At 51.1% G+C, this 23,164-nt stretch overlaps 1 protein-coding gene across 3 annotated transcripts in view; it reads left to right on the plus strand.

The window, feature by feature from the left end:
* Nucleotides 1-15,522, plus strand: part of CAMK1D (calcium/calmodulin dependent protein kinase ID) — a 294,987-nt gene extending 279,465 nt beyond the window's left edge. The window contains exons 7-12 of one of the 3 annotated variants that reach the window (XM_069458691.1): nt 5,308-5,420; nt 6,585-6,663; nt 12,512-12,599; nt 13,565-13,682; nt 15,020-15,150; nt 15,256-15,279. In XM_069458691.1, coding sequence (XP_069314792.1) covers nt 5,308-5,420; nt 6,585-6,663; nt 12,512-12,599; nt 13,565-13,682; nt 15,020-15,138 — 517 coding nt within the window. In that variant the 3' untranslated portion in view covers nt 15,139-15,150; nt 15,256-15,279. Of the gene's footprint in view, nt 1-5,307; nt 5,421-6,584; nt 6,664-12,511; nt 12,600-13,564; nt 13,687-15,019 lie in introns of all 3 variants that reach the window. The other 2 variants (XM_069458689.1, XM_069458692.1) reach the window with 2 other exon arrangements.
* The last annotated feature ends 7,642 nt before the right edge of the window (nt 15,523-23,164 follow it).

The following is a 23,164-nucleotide window of genomic DNA, read 5'->3' on the forward strand; positions in this document are numbered from 1 at the left end:
CAGTGTCCCCAGGCCACACCTGGCCCTGGCACCAGGCCTCTGCCTCCAGCTGCCTGCACCTGCCTCCCCGCCACGCACCTGCTCCAGCCCACCCCGGCCTGGTGGAATCGCTCGTCTTATCCTCTGTGGGACGTTGGCACTTCCTTCTGGTTGCAGGGCACAGATTCTCTCAGGTTCCCTTAGGGAGAAGGGGTTTGTCGCACGGCCTCGAGAAGAATGATCCGGAAGCCCGAGTGTGGAGGCAGCCCAAGCACGGGCTCTCTCCCAGCCTCACCTCTGCACCTCTCCCCAGCGCTCGCAGTCTGCAGTCCACTGGCATCTGACTGCCTCGTGGGTCGCCCTGAGGTGGATCAGCGGCCCTGTCTCCCACTCACCCCCACCCACAAGGAACTGCCCGGAGCCACTGCCCGGAGTGGGCAGTTTCCCAAAGCCACGTGGCGTGGGTGCCCATGATCCGTACACCCGTGGTCGCCTCTGCAGATCTCTGTCATTGCTGCTACTTGTCCTTATTATCTGGTATGTGTCTCTCTCATCCACTTGGCTGAGCTCTTAAAGGCAGGAATTGATCCTTACTTAGGTATCAAGCCTGGTATCTGGTACATAGTAGGTACAAACTAAATACTTGACGAATGGATGAATGCTAGGTATGCCAAAGGCACTAAGTGACTATGTGCATGTCGGCTGATTAAAAATGAGGGCCTTGAGGGACTGTAAGACCCAGCTGGAAATACTGTCGCAGACACTGCCCGACGGTATCATCCTGACAGGTAGGGAGGTGGCACCTCACTGTGGTTTTGATGTGCATTTCCCTGACGATTAGTGACCCTGAGCACTCTTTCCTACGCCTGTTGGCCCTATGTATGTCTTTGAGAAACCAAAAACGCAAAAGACAAGTGTTGTCGGGGATGCGATGGTGTAGCCGCTATGGAGAATAGTGTGGAGGGTCCTCACAAAATTAAAAACAGAATTACCATAAAATCGAGCAATTGCGAAAGGACCGAAATCAGGATCTCAAAGAGATATCAGCGCTCCCATGTTCATAGCAACGGCCAAGAGGTGGGAACAACCTATATGTCCGTGGGCAGATGACAGTAAAGAAAATGTGCTATAAGCACACCAGGGAATACCGTTCAGCCTTAAAAAAATAAAATTCCGCAGTATGTGACAGCGTGACCTTTAGGGCGTTATGCTAAGTGCTTACATGAGCCAGGCACAGAGAGACAAATGCTGCATGATTCTACGAGCGTTATTTAGAAATCCTTCCAGGGGACATCGTTGTCCCGGGGGCGCAGATACGTGGCCAGGGCGAACGAGCAGGAAGAGCGTGGCTTGCAGGAGGATAATGGCCGTGTGAACTCTCCGGGCCTCTTTTATGCTACTGTGGCATTTCAGTGTCCAAGACAAACTGCGCCGCTGAATCAGCCGTGGTTGGCCAGGGCCAATTTCACATTCATTTGCTTTAAAAAGCCTTCTCCTTCGTGGCAAACCTTCTCCTTTATGGAATGTGGCCACGCCCAGGACTGGCATTTTAGGCACCGGCAGACCACAGAGCATTCTCTCAACAAAGGCGCCTGTTCCCCGGGCTCTTCTGGAACGCCTGTCCCTGGTGCACAGGGATGCTGTCTCCACCTCCCCCCGCAGTGGGGACGTGCAGGAGGGCGGGCTCAGGGTAGGTGGGGAAGTTGAGGCCTCCCTGGGCTAGGGCCCTGGCGAGCCCTCCTACATCCTAGGTCCTTATCTGTGCCTCAGAGCCCAGCCAGGGAACAGCAGCCAGAGGTGGGGCCTGCTCTTTGTGAGCGTGTGCGTGCATCCGGGCTCCGGGCACTTATCCCGGCTTGGCACTGAGAATCCACAGGCGAGACGTGGTCCTGCCTGAAGGAGCTCGTGGCCAGGTCCGAGCTGTGTACGGCGGGGGCAGTGGCACCGCGGAGCTGCCCACTGTGGTGGGGGAGGGGGCACACCTCGGGGCACCTGCCCACGTGGCAGAGAGGGGCCAGTCCTCCTCGTAACTCCCAGCTGGTCTTCAAGGGCGTCCCAGCGTCAAGGTGAAGGGCCAAGGAAGGGCAGCCCCGGTAGAGCGCGTACCCCTGCCTGGGTCCAGACACAGGCGTGTGCTGTGTGCAGGGAGCCAGCGCTAAGCATCTTCCTGAACCAGGCCTGGACTGCGGGAGGCGGGGTTGGGGACAAACCACATGACCTGCAGAGAGAACTCAAAGTCAGACCGAAGCAGAAGGTTTCATTCTCACATCTCCTTCCCTTCAGTGAGCAGGCAGGCCGGTTAAGAACGCAGGCCTGGAATCAGAGTGGGCCAGGTCCCGATTGGGCTGCACGTGCCTGTCTCTGCCTGTCCAGCGAGGGAGGTGCAAGGACTGTGTGCGGAGGTGCGCGCTCCATAGCAGCTGGGCCGGAAACACCTCTGCACCCGAGGGGACGGGGTGGGGAGGGAGGCCGCCAGAATCGGAGTCCGGGAGAGGAGCAGCAGCCTCCAGCCAGACCGTGTAACCAGCCCGAGAGCTGGGTGAGAGGGGCCAGGGCAGTAGACCCCCGTCCTCAGTTTCCCCTCCTTCCCCGTCTCCCCTGACCCGTAACAACATCAGAGAGTTCGCTGCTGCTCGTTCATCCGTCCGCATAGATCAGCCTCCCGGGGCACAGAGCGGAGGGGAGAGTGTCTCTAAGGGGGCCGTGGAGGATGTCTGGACTCTTACCGCGTCAGGGAGTGTGGTTTAAGTGAGATACTGCAGCTCTTAGAGGAGTTCCGGACTCCAAATAAATGCTCAGCCAAGGCTGAACTGAAAAAGCAAACTAGAATCTAGTAGTATGTTTGCATACATGTGCCACAGGCCAATAAAATGCACGAAAGAGAGTCCCGAGGCTGGGTGGAGGTGAGAAAGAGGCTTTTGAAAGGGGGTCGCCCTATTGGGTGTGACAGTCCCTGGGTTGGGGAGTTCAGATGTTAATTCGGAACGATAAACTTTGAGGCCTAGAAAAATGGGGAATGGCTTTATTGTCTTTGAGTTCCCGTGGTGACATCATATGTAGATTATTTCAAGGGTTTGATATGTAAAATAAGTCCCAGTTCTGGAACATTCCTGCACTGGGATTGCAAGTGCAAATAGGCAGCGCTGTGGTCACGGAAGCCCCACCTTCTGCATGGGAAGATTACTTCTCTCCTCAGGCGACCTCCACCAACACCTGCTAATGACTGGGAGCTCTCTGCGAAACTTCTAGATCTGAGGAAGATTTTACCACTTCTCTTTGCCCTTCTGTTCCTTTACAATCCTTATTTTTAAATCTTCTTTCTTAATTTTAACTTTAGGTTCCAAGCTAGATCCATTAACTTGTTTTCTGTCCACAGGACAGCCGTGTGAACACCGTATTCTATATTAAAAAAAAAAAAAAAAAAACCCAAGAAACCAAACAGCTAAGACCAGAAGAGACTGGAATATACATTAAGAAAATTGGCACAAGAAGAATCAACCCTCCTCGGAATTTTCTTAAAGAATTTTTTCCTTGCAGAGAGAGCCAGACCATAAAATAAAAACACATGCGGTTGTAAATAAACAAAAACCTCACATATCTCAAGTGTAGTTTTTCACCAAGACAAACTAACATTTTGCTCTGTCTGCTTTTCCTAACATGCACGTTTCATTTCGCCCGAATCCTCATTACGGGAGAAATTCCCACACGCGTCTCCGGGCTGCAGGGTTTCCCTGGGTGGCGAGAAGTATCGCTTGGTGGTTTCAGAAGCGCTGGTCCCTGTTCATTTCGCCAAAAGCAGCAAATATTTAAAAATGAAATTTTCCAGCCTCTTAGCTCCTAAAACAACCTTGTGGGGATCGATGATTTTGAATCTACGGGCCCCCGGAATGTGTCACAGCCTTTAATATTGTCATCGGCCATTGCCCTGCACAGCGGCAGCTGGCGCGTCCCATGGCAGGAGCACGGCGGTATCAAGGCTGTGTTTCTCACCTTTATTGCATGTCTTATTTGCCAACAGCCTGATCCCCGGCAGGCCTGCAGCCTGCTGATTCCTGCTAATTTGTTCTCATTAACCTGGTCTCTAGGCGGTAGCTGGGTGTTGAGCAATAGTGGGCTCTTCAGAGCTTGTTTGGGTCGTGGCTGTCACGGCCCCAGAAGCAAGTTCTGCGCCATCAGCTTTGCGCCTGGCCTTCTGGATTCAAGCACTGCTGTCCCCTGCTCTGTGGCCGCTTAGAGCTGTGGCCTCAATCCCACCTCTCTGTAGCTGTCCTGTCCCAGCCAGGGCCTGCCCCTCCGGCACGCAGGCCCCCAAGCCTGTTCTAGGTCTTTTCCCAAGTGTTTTATCTAGCCAGACTGGGTCATAGAGACACAGCATCTTAAAGCCAGAAAGAACATTAGGAATTTTCTAGTCTGGCCCTCCACATTTTCAGATAAGGAAATTTTGGTCCCCAGAAAACACATCCGTGGCCTACGAATGATAAAGGTGGCGTCAGAACTGACAGCACAGCTGGAATGAGAATCCAGGATTTTATAGGACGAATTGTAGTTGGTGTATTTAATTGAAATTTCTACTCCTATCATGTTTGCCAGGTGACTATTGTCCCACCGGAACTATAAGTTACGTGTTACTTGCACCAACATCCTAATACGATCTTTTAAAAATCAACTTTGAAATGGTTCAGTGGGAAAAGTGGATCGTGTTGTGATACTGCAGGCTTACGACTTACGTCAGCCACACTGATACTGCACGATCATGGCAAAACCACAACCCTCCACCTGCCTAATCTGGATGTTGTTGGGTGACAACGTACAGGTTGGGGTTGCTTTTGCCAATGGGGAACTTAAGATCATAAAATTTCATTTTTCTCCTCTGATGATTTCTTAAATAAAATGAACTTGGAAGGGCCTTGAAATGTATATTAAACATATATATTTTTTGCTTTTTCCACCAACCCATCATCTATTGGGGCCAGGGTTGCAGACAGTAAGATCAGTAACATATATGCACAGAAGGGTATCTGATGGGTTCTTAGGGTGTACGGGACTCTGTGGTCGATAATGTACAGAGAGTTCAGGTGGACTTAAATATAGGTATTGACATTTGATATTGCTTGAATTAACCCTCTTGCTATATATTAAATCATGATTTTACTTCTTCGCCACCCATGCCCATGAAATGTGTGTTCCCTTTGCTGAGATTGTCTTTGCGGCACACACCGTGCAGGTTGCCTTAATCCGAGTGATAATGTCTCCTCCTTCCAGGCAGAGTGTAAAACCACCACACTGGATATGCAGGCGTTTCAGATCTTACACCCTCTTGTCTTCCAGGCTCTGTGGCTACCCTCCTTTTTATGATGAAAATGACTCCAAGCTCTTTGAACAGATCCTCAAGGCAGAATACGAGTTTGACTCCCCCTACTGGGATGACATCTCTGACTCTGGTAGGTCTCCCACGTGCAGCCCCCAGCAGGTGCGACACTTGCACCCAGACCACCTGACCCTCATAGGCCCAGGGGTCCTTGGGGGGCTCAGAGAGGTCCTGAGGCTCCCCCTTAGTCCATTTTGGCTGTTATATAACAAAGTACCATGGACTGGGCAGCTTAAACAGGCAGCACTCATTTCTCACAGGTCTAGAGGCTGGGAAGTCCAAGATAAAGGTGCTGCCACATTTGGTATCTGGTGAGGGGCCACTGCCTAGTTCACAGACAGCATCTTGTCACTGTGTCCTCACAGGGCAAAGGGGGACAAGAGAGCTCTCGGGGGTCTCTTTTATAAAGGCACTAATCCCATTCATGAGGGCCCTACCCTCACGACCTCATCACCTCCTGAAGACCCCACCTCCAAATACCACCACATAGGGGTTAGGATTTCAGCATATGAACTTTGGGGGGACATGTACGTGTGCCAGCACACTCATAGCACACAGTTCATGACAGCGCTCAAGGAAGCTTCATGAGCTACATATTTGGGCTTAACTTGCAAAGCAGAGGACAAGCTTGGGACATCTGGCTCATTGGGCCAGGCTGTGGGACGGGGACTCCCTCCTCTACCTGTCCTCACCACGCCCCAATCTGGGTGCTCCAGGAGTGTTTCGTAATGGTCTGTATGGGCTGCACGTGGTGCCCCCTGAGGACTCGGTATGCACAGTGCCTAGCCCAGAGCCTCCAGGCTTAGCAGGAAGCTCGGTGGGTTTAGCTGAATCAGCCATGTCTAAACACACAGAGAGGGCGTCACCAAAGCAGCTCTCTAAGGCAGTGGGGAACTAATGAGAGGCACGTGATTACAAAGATACTTTCTTCTCTGAACCAAAGGTGTCACTAGCAGCTAGAGACAAGGGCCCTGGAGCTGGAGAGTCAGGGTTCTGGGCCTGGCCCTGCTACCCGCCCCTCCCCCCCCCATTCACTGGGTCACCCTAAGAGGCCCCAGCCCTGGCCTTCTTTTTCCCCAAGTGCTGGTGCCTTTTGTGGTCCAAGGTACAGTAGGGACCTTGGAGGGCTGGTCTCGTATCTTTCATGCTATACATGATATTCCCGACGACATGGTGATATATTATCCCATCTCCAGCCATAAAGTGACCCCTTCCGATGTGCCTTCTTTTTGAACAGCCAAAGACTTCATTCGGAATCTGATGGAAAAAGACCCAAATAAAAGATACACCTGTGAGCAGGCGGCGCGGCACCCATGGTAAGAGAAATCACCCGGTACGAAGACTGTCGTCTAAGGCTTCCCAGAGTCAGCTCTCTGTGGCCATTCTCATTTATGAAATCCACACGGGTGTAAATTGCATCTCATTCTGGCTGGCATCTGTACTTCTGTCCCCGAGCCAACAGTTGAACTCTTTCGTGCCTTCAGGACACGATCTTCTGGATGCACTCGTGAGAAGTTGGGGTGCAAAAAACAGCTGTCACTCTGTCGCTTTGCGGAAAGTTTTTAAGGATCATTTTTATTGAAAGTAATCGCCCAGTGAGGCATTATAAGATTGGAGTTTTATTTCTTAAGTTTATTACTCAATAGTTAAATGAATTGAAGTTGCCTATTTTTTCCCCTTGAAGATGCTTTTCGAATTAGTGTTTCTTCAGTTCTAGAGGGAATAATTAATAGCTTATGGCTTTTTTCACATTTTCAGCAGTTAGAACCCAGCTTTCTGTCAACTAGCTGTGACGTCGGGCTTATACTAGACTTTTCTGGGCCTTAGATTTTTCATTGTGACAATGAGAATATAACAATACCTAATTTACAGGGTTGACCTGAGAAATCACAGAGATAGTACCTGGAAGGGTTTAGCACGATGTCTGGTGCATAATAGATGCTCAACTAATTGTAGCTCTTATTATTAAAGCACTGTGAGCATCCGTTTTGAAATAAATGCCACGAGTAGTGAAATACTCAATATAATGAAAATAAATGCATAGAACCTTCCTAAAATTCTTTTAGGAAGCACTCTGGAAAGCCATTCCCTGTTTAGTCAGCTGTCTTCTGTGGCATCTCCTCCAGGGTCACACATGCAGGTTGGCCTTCCAGAGGGGACCTGCTCACAGGTCGTGTCCTGACCCAGTTTCACAGCATGTTAATGGGTAACACCGTCACTTCGTCAGTGTCTATTGTGTTCCAGGCACTGAGCTAATTGCTTTAAGGTATTGTCTCATTTTTTCTTTACAACTCTATGAGGTAGGTTTTACCTTCATTTCAGAACTAAGGAAATAGAAGATGTAGGAACTTAGCCAAGACTGCACAACTAGCTGCGGCAGGGCCAGGGGTGCGGCCAGCACTGTCCAATTCCAAAATGATGCTCCTCAGCACCACGCTGAAAGAGAGGAAAAGGTTAGGGACAGAAGGAAAGAATGTTCTGGAAAAGTAGTCAGTTGTAATTGTGCATCATCTTGATATTTTTAATAAGTCACTTTGGCCAATAGGAGAAACCAAAGAAGGGAGAGGTCAGTTTTACTGAGGGGCCTGGAAGTGGGGCAAGGTAGGCCTGGCAGAACACGATGCCCGTGCATCTTGCACCGTGAAAGCTTCCCCCAGGCCGGCAGAGAGCGGACGGCGGCACTCCAGGCAGGGCAAGCAGCCGGGGCCGTGGGGGTGCAACTGTACTTCCAGTCCTGGAGCCCCCAGCACCTGGTTTTCTGGAGTAAGAGCAAAGGAAACAGGTGGGAGGGGAGGCTAGAAAGGAAGGCAGGAACTGGCAGGTTTGGCCTGGCCTGTTCGACTCCCAGCCCCGGCTTCACCACTCACTGCCGTGTGGACGAGCTCCTTAGCCCTGGGGCACCATCCCTGTAGACACGAGATCACGAATAGCAGCAACATGCAGCCTCCATGTAACGAAGACGAGTGCCTGGCCCCTGCCACGTGCGTGAGTGGCCATTATTTTATTATTGTACTATGGGATTTGTGCTTTTCCCTTTGGGCAGTGGGGCCCCTGACAGGTTTGACCAGGGTGACCAGATCTGATTTTAGGAAGCCCGATCTGGCCACAGGAGAGAGGGAAGGTGGTAGGAGAGGGGCTGGGGGAGTGTGGCAGGAAGGTACAGCGCAGAGGCAGGAGGAGGCCGGCCCAGAGGAGGGTGACAGTGGCCTGGCGAGCAGCAGGACAGGGAGCGGGAGGGGTGCAGAGGACAAGGCATCACACTCAGGCCGAGAAGCCACAGGCACTGGACAGAGCGCTGGTGGGTGGGGTGAGAAAGTGAGGGGTGGGGGATTATTCCCAAGGTTCCAGCTAACGCAGGCTTCGGGGCAGAGAGTGGGCTCAGCCTCGGCACGCTAGGCTGGAGGTCCCGGGGGACTTGCACACGGAACTCCATGGTGGGCGTTCTGCCGAATGAGCCAGGCGCCCGTGACATCAGCTAGATGACTTCAGAGTTACCAGCCTGTGTACAAGCCTGTGAGCTGTAGCAGCGAAGGGCTGCATTGAGGGGTGATTATTTCTTGGTGCTTTATATTTTTACTATGCATCTCAAGACTTCCAGAAAGTCAAACGCTGGAAAATGACAAAAACAAATGCATTTGTCCCAGACATCACTGAAACTCCTCACTTGCCTGCATTTATGACATGCTTGTCTGTTTTCTGTAAAATCGCCCGGGCAGAGGAGAACGCAGGCTCCACGGGGAGCCGGCAGGAAGCGGAGCCGTTCCTGCAGCGGCGCGAGCTTCCCCTCGTCCCCACTCTGCACGTGTGTTCTCAGCACGTCTCTTGCACCCAGGGAGCATCATCTGTCATTCCTCACCTGCGCCTCCAACGTAACCAAGACCACCCAGGGCTAGCGAGGCCTCAGAAATCACAGACGCCTTCCTTTAGCCTCAAAACAGACCCCTCCGGACAGGAGAGGGCTCTTTCCAAAGCGCTCCTTGCAGAAAGCAGGCAGCCCTCTCCCCAGATGTTCCCAAGCCCCTTTCACTGGAGGCCTGCCTTCCTCTCAGTGGTGCATGGCCAGGCCCCCCAGGCTGCTGACCGATGGCTGTCACAGGGCAGTGCCTCAGTGGAGCTCATCTGTCCAGGTCAGTTGTTCGGAGCATCTATGTCTGGTTTTGCAGGTGAATAAGACCGAAGCTAGTGTCGGCATCCTATGCTGTTGTTGTAAACTTCCCAGCTAATGGTGAACAGCATTGACAACCTACAGGATGAGCAAGACAGAGAGACTAATTGATTTTAAGGAATTAAGGCATTGATTAGCATGATTATGGGGGCTGGAGAGTCCAAAAATCCGCGGGGCTGTCCGGAGACACGGGAAGAGCGGATGTTGCAGCTTGAGTCCAAAGACAGTCTGGAGACCGTGTTTCCTCTTCCTCTTCTCTGAGGTCCTTCAACTGATTTAAGTGGGACTCACCCACATTATGGACAGTAATAGGCTTTGCTCAGAGTCTACTGATTAAAATGTTAATCTCATCTAAAAAATACTTCCACAGCATTATCTAGACTAGCATTTGGCCAAAAATCTCTGGGTACCATGGCCTAGGCAAGTTTACCATAAAATCAACCATCATGGTCCGGAATGTTCACTGAGACCCCCTCCCCTCTTCCGGGCTCCAGCCAGCTGAGCCCCAGTCGGCCGTAGGAATCGGGAAGCAGCCCGGGAGTCCGGCAAAGCACTGCCTGGGATTCCTGCCAAGCATCACCAAGCCTGTCTTAAGCAAGTGACTAGAAAAATGCAGACCCAGAGCGGTGGAGGTAGAGTAGACCCCATATGAAGCAAAAGCACCAGCGGGCAGGGAGAGGTGAGTTTGATGATCTGTGCGCAGGCAAGGATAGCAAGACAGGCCACAAAAGGTGTGGTTTTGTAAATGCCATCTTTATTGGTATTAAAACCAGACAGCAAGAGAGACATGAATAAAACATGTGCACCCATCGTTTTACATATATGTGTGTGTCTACAGCTGTATAAGGAAATTCTGCTCTATCAAAAGTATTGTTTAATTCCTAGGATAATCTAGGTGACCACTAAGGTCCCTTCCAGTTTTAAGATTCCAGGCCTCTGGTTTTGTGGGCGAATGATACTGAAGTTAGTGTCAGTGTCCTGTGTTGTTATTGTAACTCCCTAGCTTACGTGGGCAGTGTCAACTATTGTCATCGTGGAGCCCATTTGAGGAGGACCATGTCGTGCTGTTGTGGCCCAAGGTGGCAGCACCCTCCCCTGAAAAGAGGCTGCCGAACAGGGAGCCTTTGGGCCACCTTCTGCCCAGCTGGCCTCCCATCCAGCCCTAGCACAGCCTGGGACTATGGCAAGTGAGCAGGAAACATTCCTGAAATAATCAAAAGCTTGCATTTTCCTTCCATCTGGGCCCGCATGAACCCACAGAGATGGTGTGGGAAGCAGAGCGCAGGCAACAGGCCCCAGGCTCAAAGCATTGGAGACCACGCTGCCGACAGGCAGGTGGAACGCAGGCCCGGAGTCTCCCTGACTCCCACCCCTACCCCCACTCCCAACCAGCCTGTTTGCTTTGGCGCCCACCCTGCCCTGCAGCAGCGCTCGGCCTGAGGAATTCCATCCTTCCTACCACTTTGGCCCTGTCATTTCCAAGAAACAGCTGGCCACTGACAGGTTGGAACTGGCATCCTTTTCTGAGGATGTAGCTTTTAAACATGGTCCAAGAGGAAACCCTCCCATGGCTGTCTAGGAGAAGAAGCTTCATGCAGATGTCTCCAGCTCCCCAACCTCCTGACTGTAGTTACAGATGGATTTGTGCATTCAGAGATCCCATCTCTGTTTCAGTGGTGTGCGTCTGGGAAGAGGGGACAATTGACATGGTTGGAGATGGAAACCTGGTTCACTGCGGTGACTTTCTGAGAGTGCTCTTGGCTGTGGGGCTGGGAAGGAAGAGGAGTGTATTCACGGGGAAGTTGCTCTTAGCTGGGGGTATCAGACCGGATTCTAAACCCAGGCCTGCCCGGCACAGACTTAACGTCTAGGCTGTCAGGTTCCATCTAGGCTCTGCAGGGGGAGTCTGCGTCGGGGGCTTTCTTGTCTGAGTAAGCCCTGAGCTTGTTCCTTTCATCTCTCAAGGCAGCTGGAAGCAGCAGTCGGTGGTGTCCAAGGCTGTTTTGTCCCCAGAGCAGTCGGGGTTGGGAGATGGATGGTTCCTCACTTACCAGTTACCTCCTAGACAGGCCTTGACCTCTGCCCCTTAACTTTACCAAGAGTCAATAAATGCCTGTCTGATCTCAGGCATCAGATACTCACCTAGAATTTAGTAGTTTGGTGCTGTAGGAAGACGGAGGGATCAATGCCCAGAAAACACTGAGAGCAGAACACGGTGGTTGGGGGGCAGGGGGAGACCAGAGCGCTGCGCACAGTGGGAGGAGGATGCCACCTTCCAGAAGGGCATGTGTGTGGGTGGCAAGAGCTGTGAGTGACCTCCAGGTAATTCCAAGCCTAGAGATTGTGAGCTGAGCAAGGCGGGAAAATGTAAGACCCAAGAAAGAGCAGAGGGAGCAAAGAGAAGGCTGCGGAGGACTCTACGGAGAGGGCTGATGAGCACACCTGAGTTTTGCCCTGCTCATCGGGGAAGGTTCAGGAACAAGCAAGAGCTAAAGAAAGGATTGCCCGGGGTTGTCGAGGGCCCAGCTGCGTGCAGAGTGAACGTGGTCCTCAAAGTTCTGAGAACTTTCTAGGAAATGCAGTGGCAGAGGACGCACGGGCAGGTTGAGCACAGAGCAGGTGTCTCTGGACAGAGCATCCCAGGGCGTAGCTCAGCTGGGCTGGAGCTCAGGGAGCTGAGAGTCCCAGGATGTGAGCGGGGTCCGTGGCACGGAGGGCCTGGGAGGCGTCGAGGAAGGTGTTGTGGATTCCAATGGTGTAGCAATTCGGTCAAAAGAGGGAAAGAGAGCCAGGTGGTGAGGCCAACCAGGAGGGTGTTGGCGGGTCCAGGGGGAGGGTGCAGAGTATGGAAGGCGGGTAGGACTTTGGGGTGACGGTGGTGGGAAGAGCCAGGTGGTGGCCCAGGCGGCTGGCAAGGCAGTGGCCACCCTCTGCCCGACCAACCTCCATCAGAGCCCGAAAGAAACCCTTTCAAAGAAGCATCTCCGCATCTGTTTCAGGATCGCCGGTGACACAGCCCTCAACAAAAACATCCACGAGTCCGTCAGCGCCCAGATCCGGAAGAACTTCGCCAAAAGCAAATGGAGAGTAAGTCTCGAGTGTGTTAAATGCCCGGTGAATGTAGCCACTCTCGTGCCACTTGTTCCACAGGTGGAGCATTTCTCACTGCTGAAGGTTACGGTCACCTGAGTTTGGACAAAATGCCCCAGAACCTCACCCGAATGATTTTGCTGATTTTGACCAGTAATAAATAAGACTGAGAGAGGGAGCATCATGGCTTGAGAGGGACAGAGCGAGTCATTAAACATTGCCCCTCTGTGATGCCAACACAGCAGTCGTGACTGCTCTGACTAACTTGCTGTTTCTTAAGCAGCATAATCCCTTTTGTCTTTCTTCACTTTGCTAGAACTTTGAATAATTGACTTTTATAAAAGTGATATGAAGGGAAGAAAACTCCAGGAAACCTGAGTTGAACTCACCAATATTTCCTGGTAAAAAAATTGACAGATTTAACCCATAGAGTTTTCGTGATCATCTATTAATTACTCAAACTCTTATGTTCTAATCAGCGTGGGGAATTATGGGCCCTCTGTTTTGTCCTGAGAGCCAACAATGAGAGACACAGTAAGAAACAAAATTCATTCCACAGGCCTGCTTTATTCAAAGGCAATGATATTTAGGGCAAAAGTACCAACAATAGGAAAATAACTATTTTAAAATGTCAGATTTTAAGCTATTATAATATGTCTTCTATTCTAAAAATCACTTAAATTATAGAGAATTGTTTGACATGTATTCTATGTGTTTATGACATCAGAAGAAAGCTATTTTAAATCTCCAAGATGTATTTTGATGGGGAGGGGGTTTCACACATCAGTGTACTTTTGGAAGAAAGGGCAACGTACATTTTCTTTCTAGAGCGTCATGAGAATGACTTAAGAAGTTTGAAACGCTTAGGGTGACAGGATAAAGGACAGGACAGGACACAGCCGGAGTCTTTCCTAATGAGCTGGAATATTTTGTCTGCTTTTTTTCCCTTTCTTAAATTTCAGCAAGCCTTTAATGCCACAGCTGTCGTGAGACATATGAGAAAACTACATCTTGGCAGCAGCCTGGACAGTTCCAATGCAAGTGTCTCCAGCAACCTCAGTCGGGCCAGCCAAAAAGATTGTGCGTATGTAGCAAAAGCAGAATTCTTTAGCTGGCATGGAAGACACGTCGGGGGCGGAGGGGGGAGAAGGACCGTCAGTTGCCGAGTACCTACTGTTTGCCGGGCGTTTGCAACACCTTATCCCATTCCCACAACCGCCCTGGGACATTTTAGAAAATAGAATCATTTGACATTCACACGACCCTGGGTATCACTGTTTCCATCTATGAGAAATCCATGGCTCAAGTTCCACAGCCGCTGTCTGGATAGAGGCCCGGATGCTTTGTGATCTGTCTCCTTCCCTCCGATTTGTCTCTCACTGTGCAGTCACTCTCGGGATGGAGGGAGGGATGGCCTGATCTCACTGCCTTCGAATATATATATTTTTTCCATGATGAGGATGATAATTTGAGCTCGTTTATACGATGTGCATTGGCTTGGCAAAAAAAAAAAAAAAAAAAAGTGATAGTAATAGTATTGCATCATCCTTCATCTTTGCATGGGCTCTTCCATCCTTAAGGCACACTACGCCTCCCTCATTTCCTTCTCCTGCTTCCCGACTCTCTCCATTTATCTTAGTCTCCTTGGGACCGCCCTGCCCTTACACGTTCCCAAGAACTCAGCACGTGCCCCCGTGGCCTGTTGCACATTGAAGATCCACACTCCCAATTCCAGCGTGACTCCTTTCCCACCTCTGCTCAAAGGGAGCCCCGAGACTGATCGTTTCTTTAAAGATTCAAACAATGACATTGACAGCAAAGCCCATCTTAGGAATTTACTTCATGGATCTCCCTGTGTTCGCGCGTGCACGCTTGGGAGCTTTCCCAGGCCAGGCGACTGCTGAGTTCACACGGCAATGGATAAACGTCCTGATTTCCAAGTGCTCTGTGTCACCAAATGCTTCTCAGCCAGACAGCATGCCAACCAGGCATCAGAAGCGGCTGTCAGAATCTTTCCTCGTTCTTAAAATACCTGCTGCACAGAGCTGTTATAAGACATGAGCAATTCTTACAATGGCAGTGTGTGTTCAGCAGCTAGCCCGGCACCTAGTTCATAGTAAGCGGTCAGTGCATGGAACCTAGCATATCATGGTAGCGAAGCCATGGTGTTTTCAAATACAAATCAGTTATAATGAAGAAAGGAGAGGAGAGTTGGGTCTAAGAATAAAGCATTTTGGACACATTGCAAAGGTCTTCCTGTAGGTAGGTACAAATGTAGGGTCACGTGGGTAAAAGTTGTGCCCACCCCCCCCCCCACCAAACCCAGCCCAGCTGATGCCCTTGTGGTGGGGAGGGAGGGGTGAGAACTGGCTTCTGGAGCTCTGACCCCCCACCCCGTGTCTGCTGTTCCCCTGCAGGCCTGGCACCTTCCACGCTGTGTAGTTTCATGTCCTCTTCGTCAGGGGTCTCAGGAGTCGGAGCTGAGCGGAGACCCAGGCCCACCACTGTGACGACAGTGCACACGGGAAGCAAGTGACTGGCTCTGGAGGTGGGGGCCCAGGGGCGGGGCTGGGGAAGGGGAGCCCCAGGGTCGCCGGTGCCGCGAGCCCCTCCAGCGAGCCCCCCATCTTGCATGGTGCACCTCCTTGCATAGGACTGGAAGACAGAAGTTTTTTTTATGGCCATATTTTATACTGCGATTCTGAAGTGTTCATTTCTCACAAACTGTACTGACTCACGGGGAGCCGACCTAACAGGACCTGGTGCTGTACATACGCGTCTGGCCAAGCTGTGTCTGAACGGACCTCTCGTCCCTCTGCCCCCGGCGCCACCGTTTCCACTCTCCTCGGCTTAGGTAACCGTCTATGGTGTATTTTTTCATTCATGACAAAAAAAAATGGTTTCAACTGGATTATTTAAATATTGGTAAATATTGTGCATTAGGGTTTTTTTTTTTTTTTTTCGTTTTAAGAAGTATGTCCTTTTGACTGTATCTCTCAGTTACATGATCTATATCTTTTGCTCTTTAATAGTGGTTTTATGTTAACCTATAAGAGATTTTTTTCTTTTCCTCCAAGGGGAATTTAAAGGTATTTTTAAAAATTCAAATAAGAGAATCGAGACTCTGTCTCCAAGGCTAAGAGTGCACTTTACTGCCATTCCTTCTCTCGTCCCTCCTTTCCCGGGCGGAGAGTCCCCGAGAAGACAGCTCGGCAGTTCTGCAGGGCTGGGTTCTCTCCAGGGTGGCTCTCGGGGGGAGAAATTGCAGCAGAATTTCCCGAGCAGCCCCCCGTCCCCAGCAGACCCCAGGCCAACCGGAGACCAGAGGGGCCTCTCGCCATCAGTGGTCAGAGACAGAGAAGCCACTGCCCCGAGACCCAAGGCTAAAGGTCACGGGCCAGACTTGCCGTGAGACGTCCACAGTGCAGACACGCACAAGCCTCCCGCACAAAAGGAACGGGCTGCCGTTCAGTTTCCAGTGAACCCACCCACGACCCTCGTTTCTCACGAGAGGTGACAGATGAAAGCTCTGATCTCAGCTATGCAGTTTTAAAATGAATCTCTCTCTCTCTCCTCTCTGTTTTTTAAACAATACATTTCTAACCTTATGCTTCAAATGGCCTCCGACACACACAAGTTGTTTCTGCACAGTTTTACCCGATGCTTAGATGAATGTTTTCCGAGGGAAGGGGGGAGGTGGCCCTGGACGAGCAACTGTCTGCGATGGTGAGGAGAGGTGGCCTGCCAGGCGAGCAGGGCGCTGGCCACCGCAGACATGGCCTCAGCCGGGGCATCAGGAGGGCTTGAAGCCATCCCTCTGATCCGGGGAGTCTAAAGTCAAAGATGGGTGGTGGTCGGGTCCCCACCTGTCCCAGTGTGCCTGGGATGGAAAGATTTCCCGGATGTTGGACTTTTAGTGCTGAAACTGAGGTTGTCCTGGGCAAACCGGGTCGTATGGTTCACCCTCGTGGTGGGTAGGGGTGCAGGAGCGAGCGAGGGCAGTGTGCCACCCGGGCAAACCTCCTTCCAAGGAGGCTCCAAGTGCCAGCTTTGCAGAAGCCGTCCCCTGGCCCCTCACGTCCACCCGTGGCCCCGAGTCTGAATTCCACAGTCGGCCCTGAGCCACCATGGGTGTCCCAGCAGTTCTTCCTGGTGGCCCAGCGATTCCTGACTGCTGTCCTCCCGCCCTTCTACTATGGTTAGCCAGACGTGGGAGTCCCGTTGGTCAAGCCTTGATTGTCACTTCCATACTTTTGCCTGTGTTCAGTCTGAATGTTCAGTGATGCCCTGGCCCTCACACACACACACACACACACACACACATACACATGCACACACACACACACACTGATGTCAGACTCAGCATCCCCATCCTGTCCCCGCTAAGGATGGCAGCACAGGCGTGTATCAGAGCATCTGGGAAGACAGGCAGCTGGTCTACCTGTCCCCACGTGCAGAAATCCTGCTTGGCATCTGCCACATGGGCACACAGGGTGAAAAATCAAGCTGTCACTCTTCAAAATCTGTAACAAGCCTAGAAAAGTCTATAAAGTGACAACAGACCCAGTTAAGAAGGGAGTGTCACCTGTCACCTGAGTTGAATAGGTATCTATCCCTCCAGAAGGACAATGACACGAATATCATAAATAGTATTTGAGAAAACTGAGGCATCTCTGCAGAGCTTTATTAGGCTATTCCTCACTAACAAGTGTCAGGGAAACATTCATGTCCACACGGCATAAGAAAGAAAATAAATAGGAGGTCGCAGGGGGTTTCAGGTTTCACCTACCTGAATTTGGTAACTTCAAAGTGCGCGTGAGCAGTTACGATTAACTCTTCGTGTGCTGTGCTGTAGCAGTCGGTTTGCATGTAGAAAGCAACATCTGAAGCCAAATTCCATTATGGGTGATTGAAATAGTCTCTGGAGCTGAAATGTGGGGTGCACGTTACATGCAGTGACTTTGAAAGTGTCTTGCCTGGGAAGTGCAGAACAGCTGGAAGGTGGGCCCTGGTGCAGGTTCTTAGCCGTGCTTGGCCTGTGACACGCCAGGTCTCAGTCACATCGTGTGAGGAGACGGTGACTGGTTTCAGCCCAAGAGTAGACTCTGGAAGATGACATCGGGAAGGCCAAACTGCGGTGATGCCACCAGGCTTAGGATGCTTCCTGTTGCTTTAGAAAGCAAGAGCCTTTGCTCTTTGGAGAGGGCCTCGTGATACGGGGCAGAGGTTCCCTCTCAGCTGCACTTGGTGCGGTTTGTTTTATCGCAGAAGGGGAAGAGAACCAGAAAGAAGACCCGACACAGGGGTGGCAAAGCCCTAGACCCCTCACTGGTGTCACTAGCAGTAGCCGAGCACCCCACGTGCTGGGGGAAGGGACAGGTCCCCGTCACAAGCTGCTTTCCTGACCCCAAGCCCCCCATTTTGTCACTCCCTCTTCTCAGAGCAAGTGGATTTTCTTTTCTCACTTGAACATTAAGTTTGGAAATAGTGGCCAGGAATGGCCTTCCTGTCTGTCCCTCCCGTGCAACTAGAGAAGGTGACATCCATTGAGATGAACCATGGGTGGCGCCACACTCAGGCAGAGCTTGTCGCTCTTAGCCCAGGTGGGCCTGGGGTCTGGGCTGCTCTCTGCTCCAAGGCCCCCCTTCCTGGTGGTCACGCAGGGGAGAGAGGAGGCTGCCCTGTTAGCACCTCCAGGGCCACTCGTGGCTCCTGCAGTGGGCAGCAGCTGGTCCCCAGCCCCCACTGTCCTTGGTGCATAGGAGAGAAAGATCATCTCCCCTTCAGATCTCCTTTCTAAAGAATTTAAAGAACTACGCAGAAAGCATGCCAAGGAAAAAGAAAAAGAAAGAAAGCAAGCATGGCTTAGTGCTTCTGGACTGTGGCCATGATTCTGGTCACTTCTAAAATCTCACCTCAAGATCAGGGAGCAGCCTCCCCCCAGACCCCCAGCACAGAAGCTTGTGACCTTTGAGAGTGTCCCACTCTCCAGCCAGCGCTCGGCGTGGCCTCCAGGGACCCACAGGCAGTCAGACTAGAGCAAAAGAAGATACCCACAGCTGAACAGGCCAAGGTTTGGCTATGAGAAAACGTCTGCAGTCTGATTAAAGGCATTTGGCACAAAGAGCTCCAGCCTCAGTTTCCCACCTGGCACTCATCTTGTGTCCTTGGTGCCCAGCGTGTCCTGGATGGATTGTGGGGGGGAGGGAGCCCAGGTCACCCCTCTCGAAAGCAGGTTGATCTTCTCGTCCATGGGATGTGAGGTTAACCTGATTAACCCACATTGAGCAATTTCATACAGAAAGAAAATATTCTAGTGGAAGTGGATTCAGTTTTTAAGGCTCTGGGCACCAGGCCCCTTGGCCCACCCAGAGCCTTGGCCAGAATCGTTCTTCACATTGGGGAAGCCGCACTTGAACCTCTGCTCCAGGCTGAAGACAGAACTGGGGCTACTGCCCCGGCTTCAGCCAGCAACTCCCCACCTGGCGGCATCTCCACGGGTGCACTGCGGGGCTCCTTTGGGTACGAGAGAGGGAAGCAGTGGCCGGCACGGGGCAGCTCCTCCCGTTTTTCATAAACAAAAATTCGATGTCCTCTTCCCCAGGCTGGCACAGTCACTTCTGGCAAAGGAAGCGAAGGTCCCCTGGTGGAGCCAGTGCACGACCCCTTTGCATGTCCTGACACAGCGCTCCCTCCCCTCTGCCTCCTCACACTCTGCAAAGTTTGCCTTTTCCTGAAACATTCCAGACCAAACACTGTTCAGTTTGTTTAAAAAAAAAAAAATGTATATACCTGTATGTAATCCACCACTCTTTTGTGGGGGGTACCTGGTCCTACGTTGGGGCTGCAGATCTTGCCTGACTTTTGCAAAAGGTGGGCCAATCCCTTCGATTTTCAGAATTGAAAATGTGGAGCTAGAAAAGCTGAATTGGGGAAACAGGTTCCTAAAAGGGGGGTGCTTATTTCCTGAAGACTCCAAGGAAATTGGTGTGCAGATGAGTTCGCTTGACAACCTCAGCTGGGGGGAGCGGGCAGGTTGGACAAAGAGGACAATGCGGACCCATGCCCCACTCTCCCGGCACCTTGGTGGTCCCAGTGCATGGCGGTCTGCAGCCCGGGTGTGTGCAGGAGCCCCGCCCCGCCGTGAAGTCTGCCCTGCATGCTGGCCGAGGCCCAGCCACCTCCCGATGATGCAGCAGATGATGCAGCAGGAAGGAGTCAGCCCTTCCCGACTCCCCTGCCACCTCCAGCGGGAGCAGCTCAGCTCGTGGCTCTGGGGGGCTCTGCTTTTGCAAATGCAAAAAGGCTGTGCATTTGGAAGCCAAACGCTCGGCATGCGGCTGCCAAGTCTGGTTTTGTGGACAAAGCAAACCGTGGAATGGCTTCTCGGTGTCTGTATCCTTCTACGCCAAAGGGACAAGCCATTGCACTCAACCCTTTGTACTAACGCCGCTTCTGCACTCGCCGTTCCGTTTCTAACCTCGTCTCCGGAGAACTTCTCATACGATGATTATGTCTTCTGATGATTTGCCATATTATTTTACTTACAGGTGATTTTATTTTCTTATGGACAGGAAAAAAGAAATAGAGAGGAGTGTTTGAGGCTTCAGTCTTAGAGAGATAAGACCTCAGCAGGGACTCACGAGCCCCAAACACTAGTTAAATTGCTTCTCTAAGGAAAATCTCAGCCTGGACTGAGATTCCCCGGTCCCCTGGAAGCCCCGTAATTCGGGGTGCAAGGGCCCTGGGGCGTGGTTGGCAGCCAGGCTGCAAGTGAGCTAAGAGGGAACAAGAACATCAGCTCGGATGCTTGTCCCACAGCCCTGACGCCTGCCACTGTCCTTCCCCGGACACTTGGCCCTGTCAGTGGCATGAGACACTGTCCAGCTGGCCACAGACATGCTGTGACTTTGTAGCAGCCTCTTTGTTTTGAAAGATGGGGCGGCATGTTTCAGAGAACATTTGTCTTAGTCCCACATGAAGGTGAGAAGACATCCAAGGTACACTCTGTCCACAGTAAACATTGGAACAATTTCTAAATTGGCTTTAGTCGCTACACATAATGTAACAGCCCTTCTTTCTACTCCCCCAACAGCGAGCATGTTTTCCAAAAATTACAATGTCAAAACCAGGAATGTCCCCGTGTCTACTATTACCAGGCTTGCAATTGGTTCAATTTTTCCATAAAAACATGTTTGTCCAAAAGAAGGGAAACTGTGCATTTATTTCCATGCATGTAATAAACTCTGCAAGAAGTTTAACCCACAGTAGGTTTGCGGCACTGCTAAATTGTTCATGGGTCTATGTAGCAAATGATTCTCTGCCTTGACAATCATGTATACATATCAAGATTTCTATCATGATAACGAGATTGATGACTTCTTGTTTTCCTCCAATAAAGACAATTAATCACCTTCAAGTGTATGTGGCCCGTTTCTTCCAGAATGAACAGGAACGTGGAGTTTCCATCTCTCTCTCTTTCCTCCCCTCTCTGATGTTTGGATTTGAAGGAAGGAGATTGAATTGAGACCCTGGAAGCTCCCGGGGTCTTCCTGGCTAGTTCATACCTCCTGTCCAGCAAGCAGGAAGTGGCGGGGATGGGGGATGGTGGCACATCTTGGCTTTGGGGGTTGGGGTGGGCACCCAGGTTCTGTGCTGCAGAAAATGGCTGGAGGGGAGCCCAGGAACTCACACCACACTCACTCGATATTCCCGAATCGTTCGGAGGAAAAGCCGAGGCTGATTCCCAGGAAGCACCCCTGAGTGGGGGGTGACTTGGCGGCCCCAGGCTGGAGCAATACACACCCACGATCTCCCATTTCCTCCCGCAGTGTCCAGAGGAAGATTCTTTTCCAAACAGAAGGCTGGCTGCTGTCTTTTGTGGAGAGAGGGAGGTGGGGGAAGGAACTGTTGTCCATAGATCATCAGATATATTGTGAGGCTCGGGTCTGATGACCAGACAATTCCTCCAATCCAAACAGTGATTGTACAGGGAGGGAAAAAATGCACTGGATGTGTGTTACAGAAATGTAAAGGTAAGACTGTCCCACGAAGCCAGCATCCAATGAAATGACAACAGCATGGGCCTTAGTGAAAATAAGGCTATGAGCCCAAAAGAAATGTCGACCCTGTCTGATGTCTTGCTTCTCTTAGCCCAGGCCCTAGCGAGGTGCATCCATAAAAAGGGATCATTCAGTGGGCAAGTAGGTGACATGGCTAATGCAAATGTTATGGAAAAAAACAATTTTGGTAGCCTAACCACTATGAAAGGGCTCGCCAGCCAACTGAAAAATCTAGCCCAATGAAATGCACAAAAATATGAAACTGACCCTACTAGAAAGCTGGTATTTACACTCAGCATACAGAGAGCTTGGTAGCAAAAATGGGGTCCAAATCGTACGCACTGGGACTTTGCGCTGCTCCCAGCAAAGCCCTCATTGCTTCATCTCGAGTCATTCAGGTCTTCATCTGTTGGAGCTGTGGGCACCATTGGAAGAGCCGGGGTCACGAGGCCATCGTCCAGCTTGAAGATTCTTTCCAGGTTGAAGAAGCAGCGAGTGTCTACCCTCCAGAAGCAGGGATGTGCGATGTGGCTTTTCCCAGATGGGCGACTCCACGCGTCTGTTGCCATGGACCCCGCACAGACGCCCAGGTCAGTGTGCACGGGAAAGTTCTGTTAAGACACTTTCTGGGATCATCCAACTGCAGACATAATCCAGAAACTCCCTGTGTCCCTCGAGGTGCCCCTCCCCCACACCAAAGACCAAGGGAGGGTCTTCGAGCCCAAGGGGTGTCGGGAGAGCCGACAGTAGTTCGGGATATGCCACTAACGAGCTATGGGATCTTAGGTGGCTCCTCCTGATCTCTATCTCTCTGTGTCCCGTTTATCCAATGACGGATTTGACAAGACCCCTCAGGTAACTTCTTGCTCTTTAAAGCTCTCTGACTCCCAAGACACAGCCCACGTCCCATGTCCCCATTGCTCTGAGTTCCATCACCCCTCTTGGGTTTTGCCCTTTGCCTGGAAAAGGGTGTTGCCACTCCCGGCGTACCTTGTTTGTTTCCCAAGAAACATGGAGAAAAGGCTCAGCTGAACCTGTGAATTCCAGGTTTTTTCAGACTTGGATCCTAGCCCAGAGCAGGGAAGAGCATGTGGTAAAATTGCTCGAGGAGCCCTGAAATGCACACTCCCTGCTGCTCCTTCCCAAGTCTGGTGTGAAATGAACAAGCTCCGTGTGAACATTAACAGGGATGACTTAGGCTTCGAGAATGTAGGTAGCAGGACACTGGCTGTAAATAATAGCAAGGAAAGGACTTCTCTGATCCATTAGTTGACAAAAGACAGTAAGAGATCATTAATCTTTGTTCAGTGATCTCTAAACAGTTTTAATGGTACATCCTTACCATGAAATATTTTTGAGCATGTGTGTGCTCCTAAATATGAATATTTATATTGTTGGAAATTATAGGCATGTAACACTATACCTACTTGTGAAACATCCACAGAGTTAGAAAATTAAAAGGACAAGATCACGATAAAAGAAACTCAATCTCAAACTCTT

Source organism: Eulemur rufifrons, chromosome 25, assembly GCF_041146395.1.
Source record: "Eulemur rufifrons isolate Redbay chromosome 25, OSU_ERuf_1, whole genome shotgun sequence".
In the NCBI taxonomy this organism is placed as follows: Eukaryota; Metazoa; Chordata; class Mammalia; order Primates; family Lemuridae; genus Eulemur; species Eulemur rufifrons.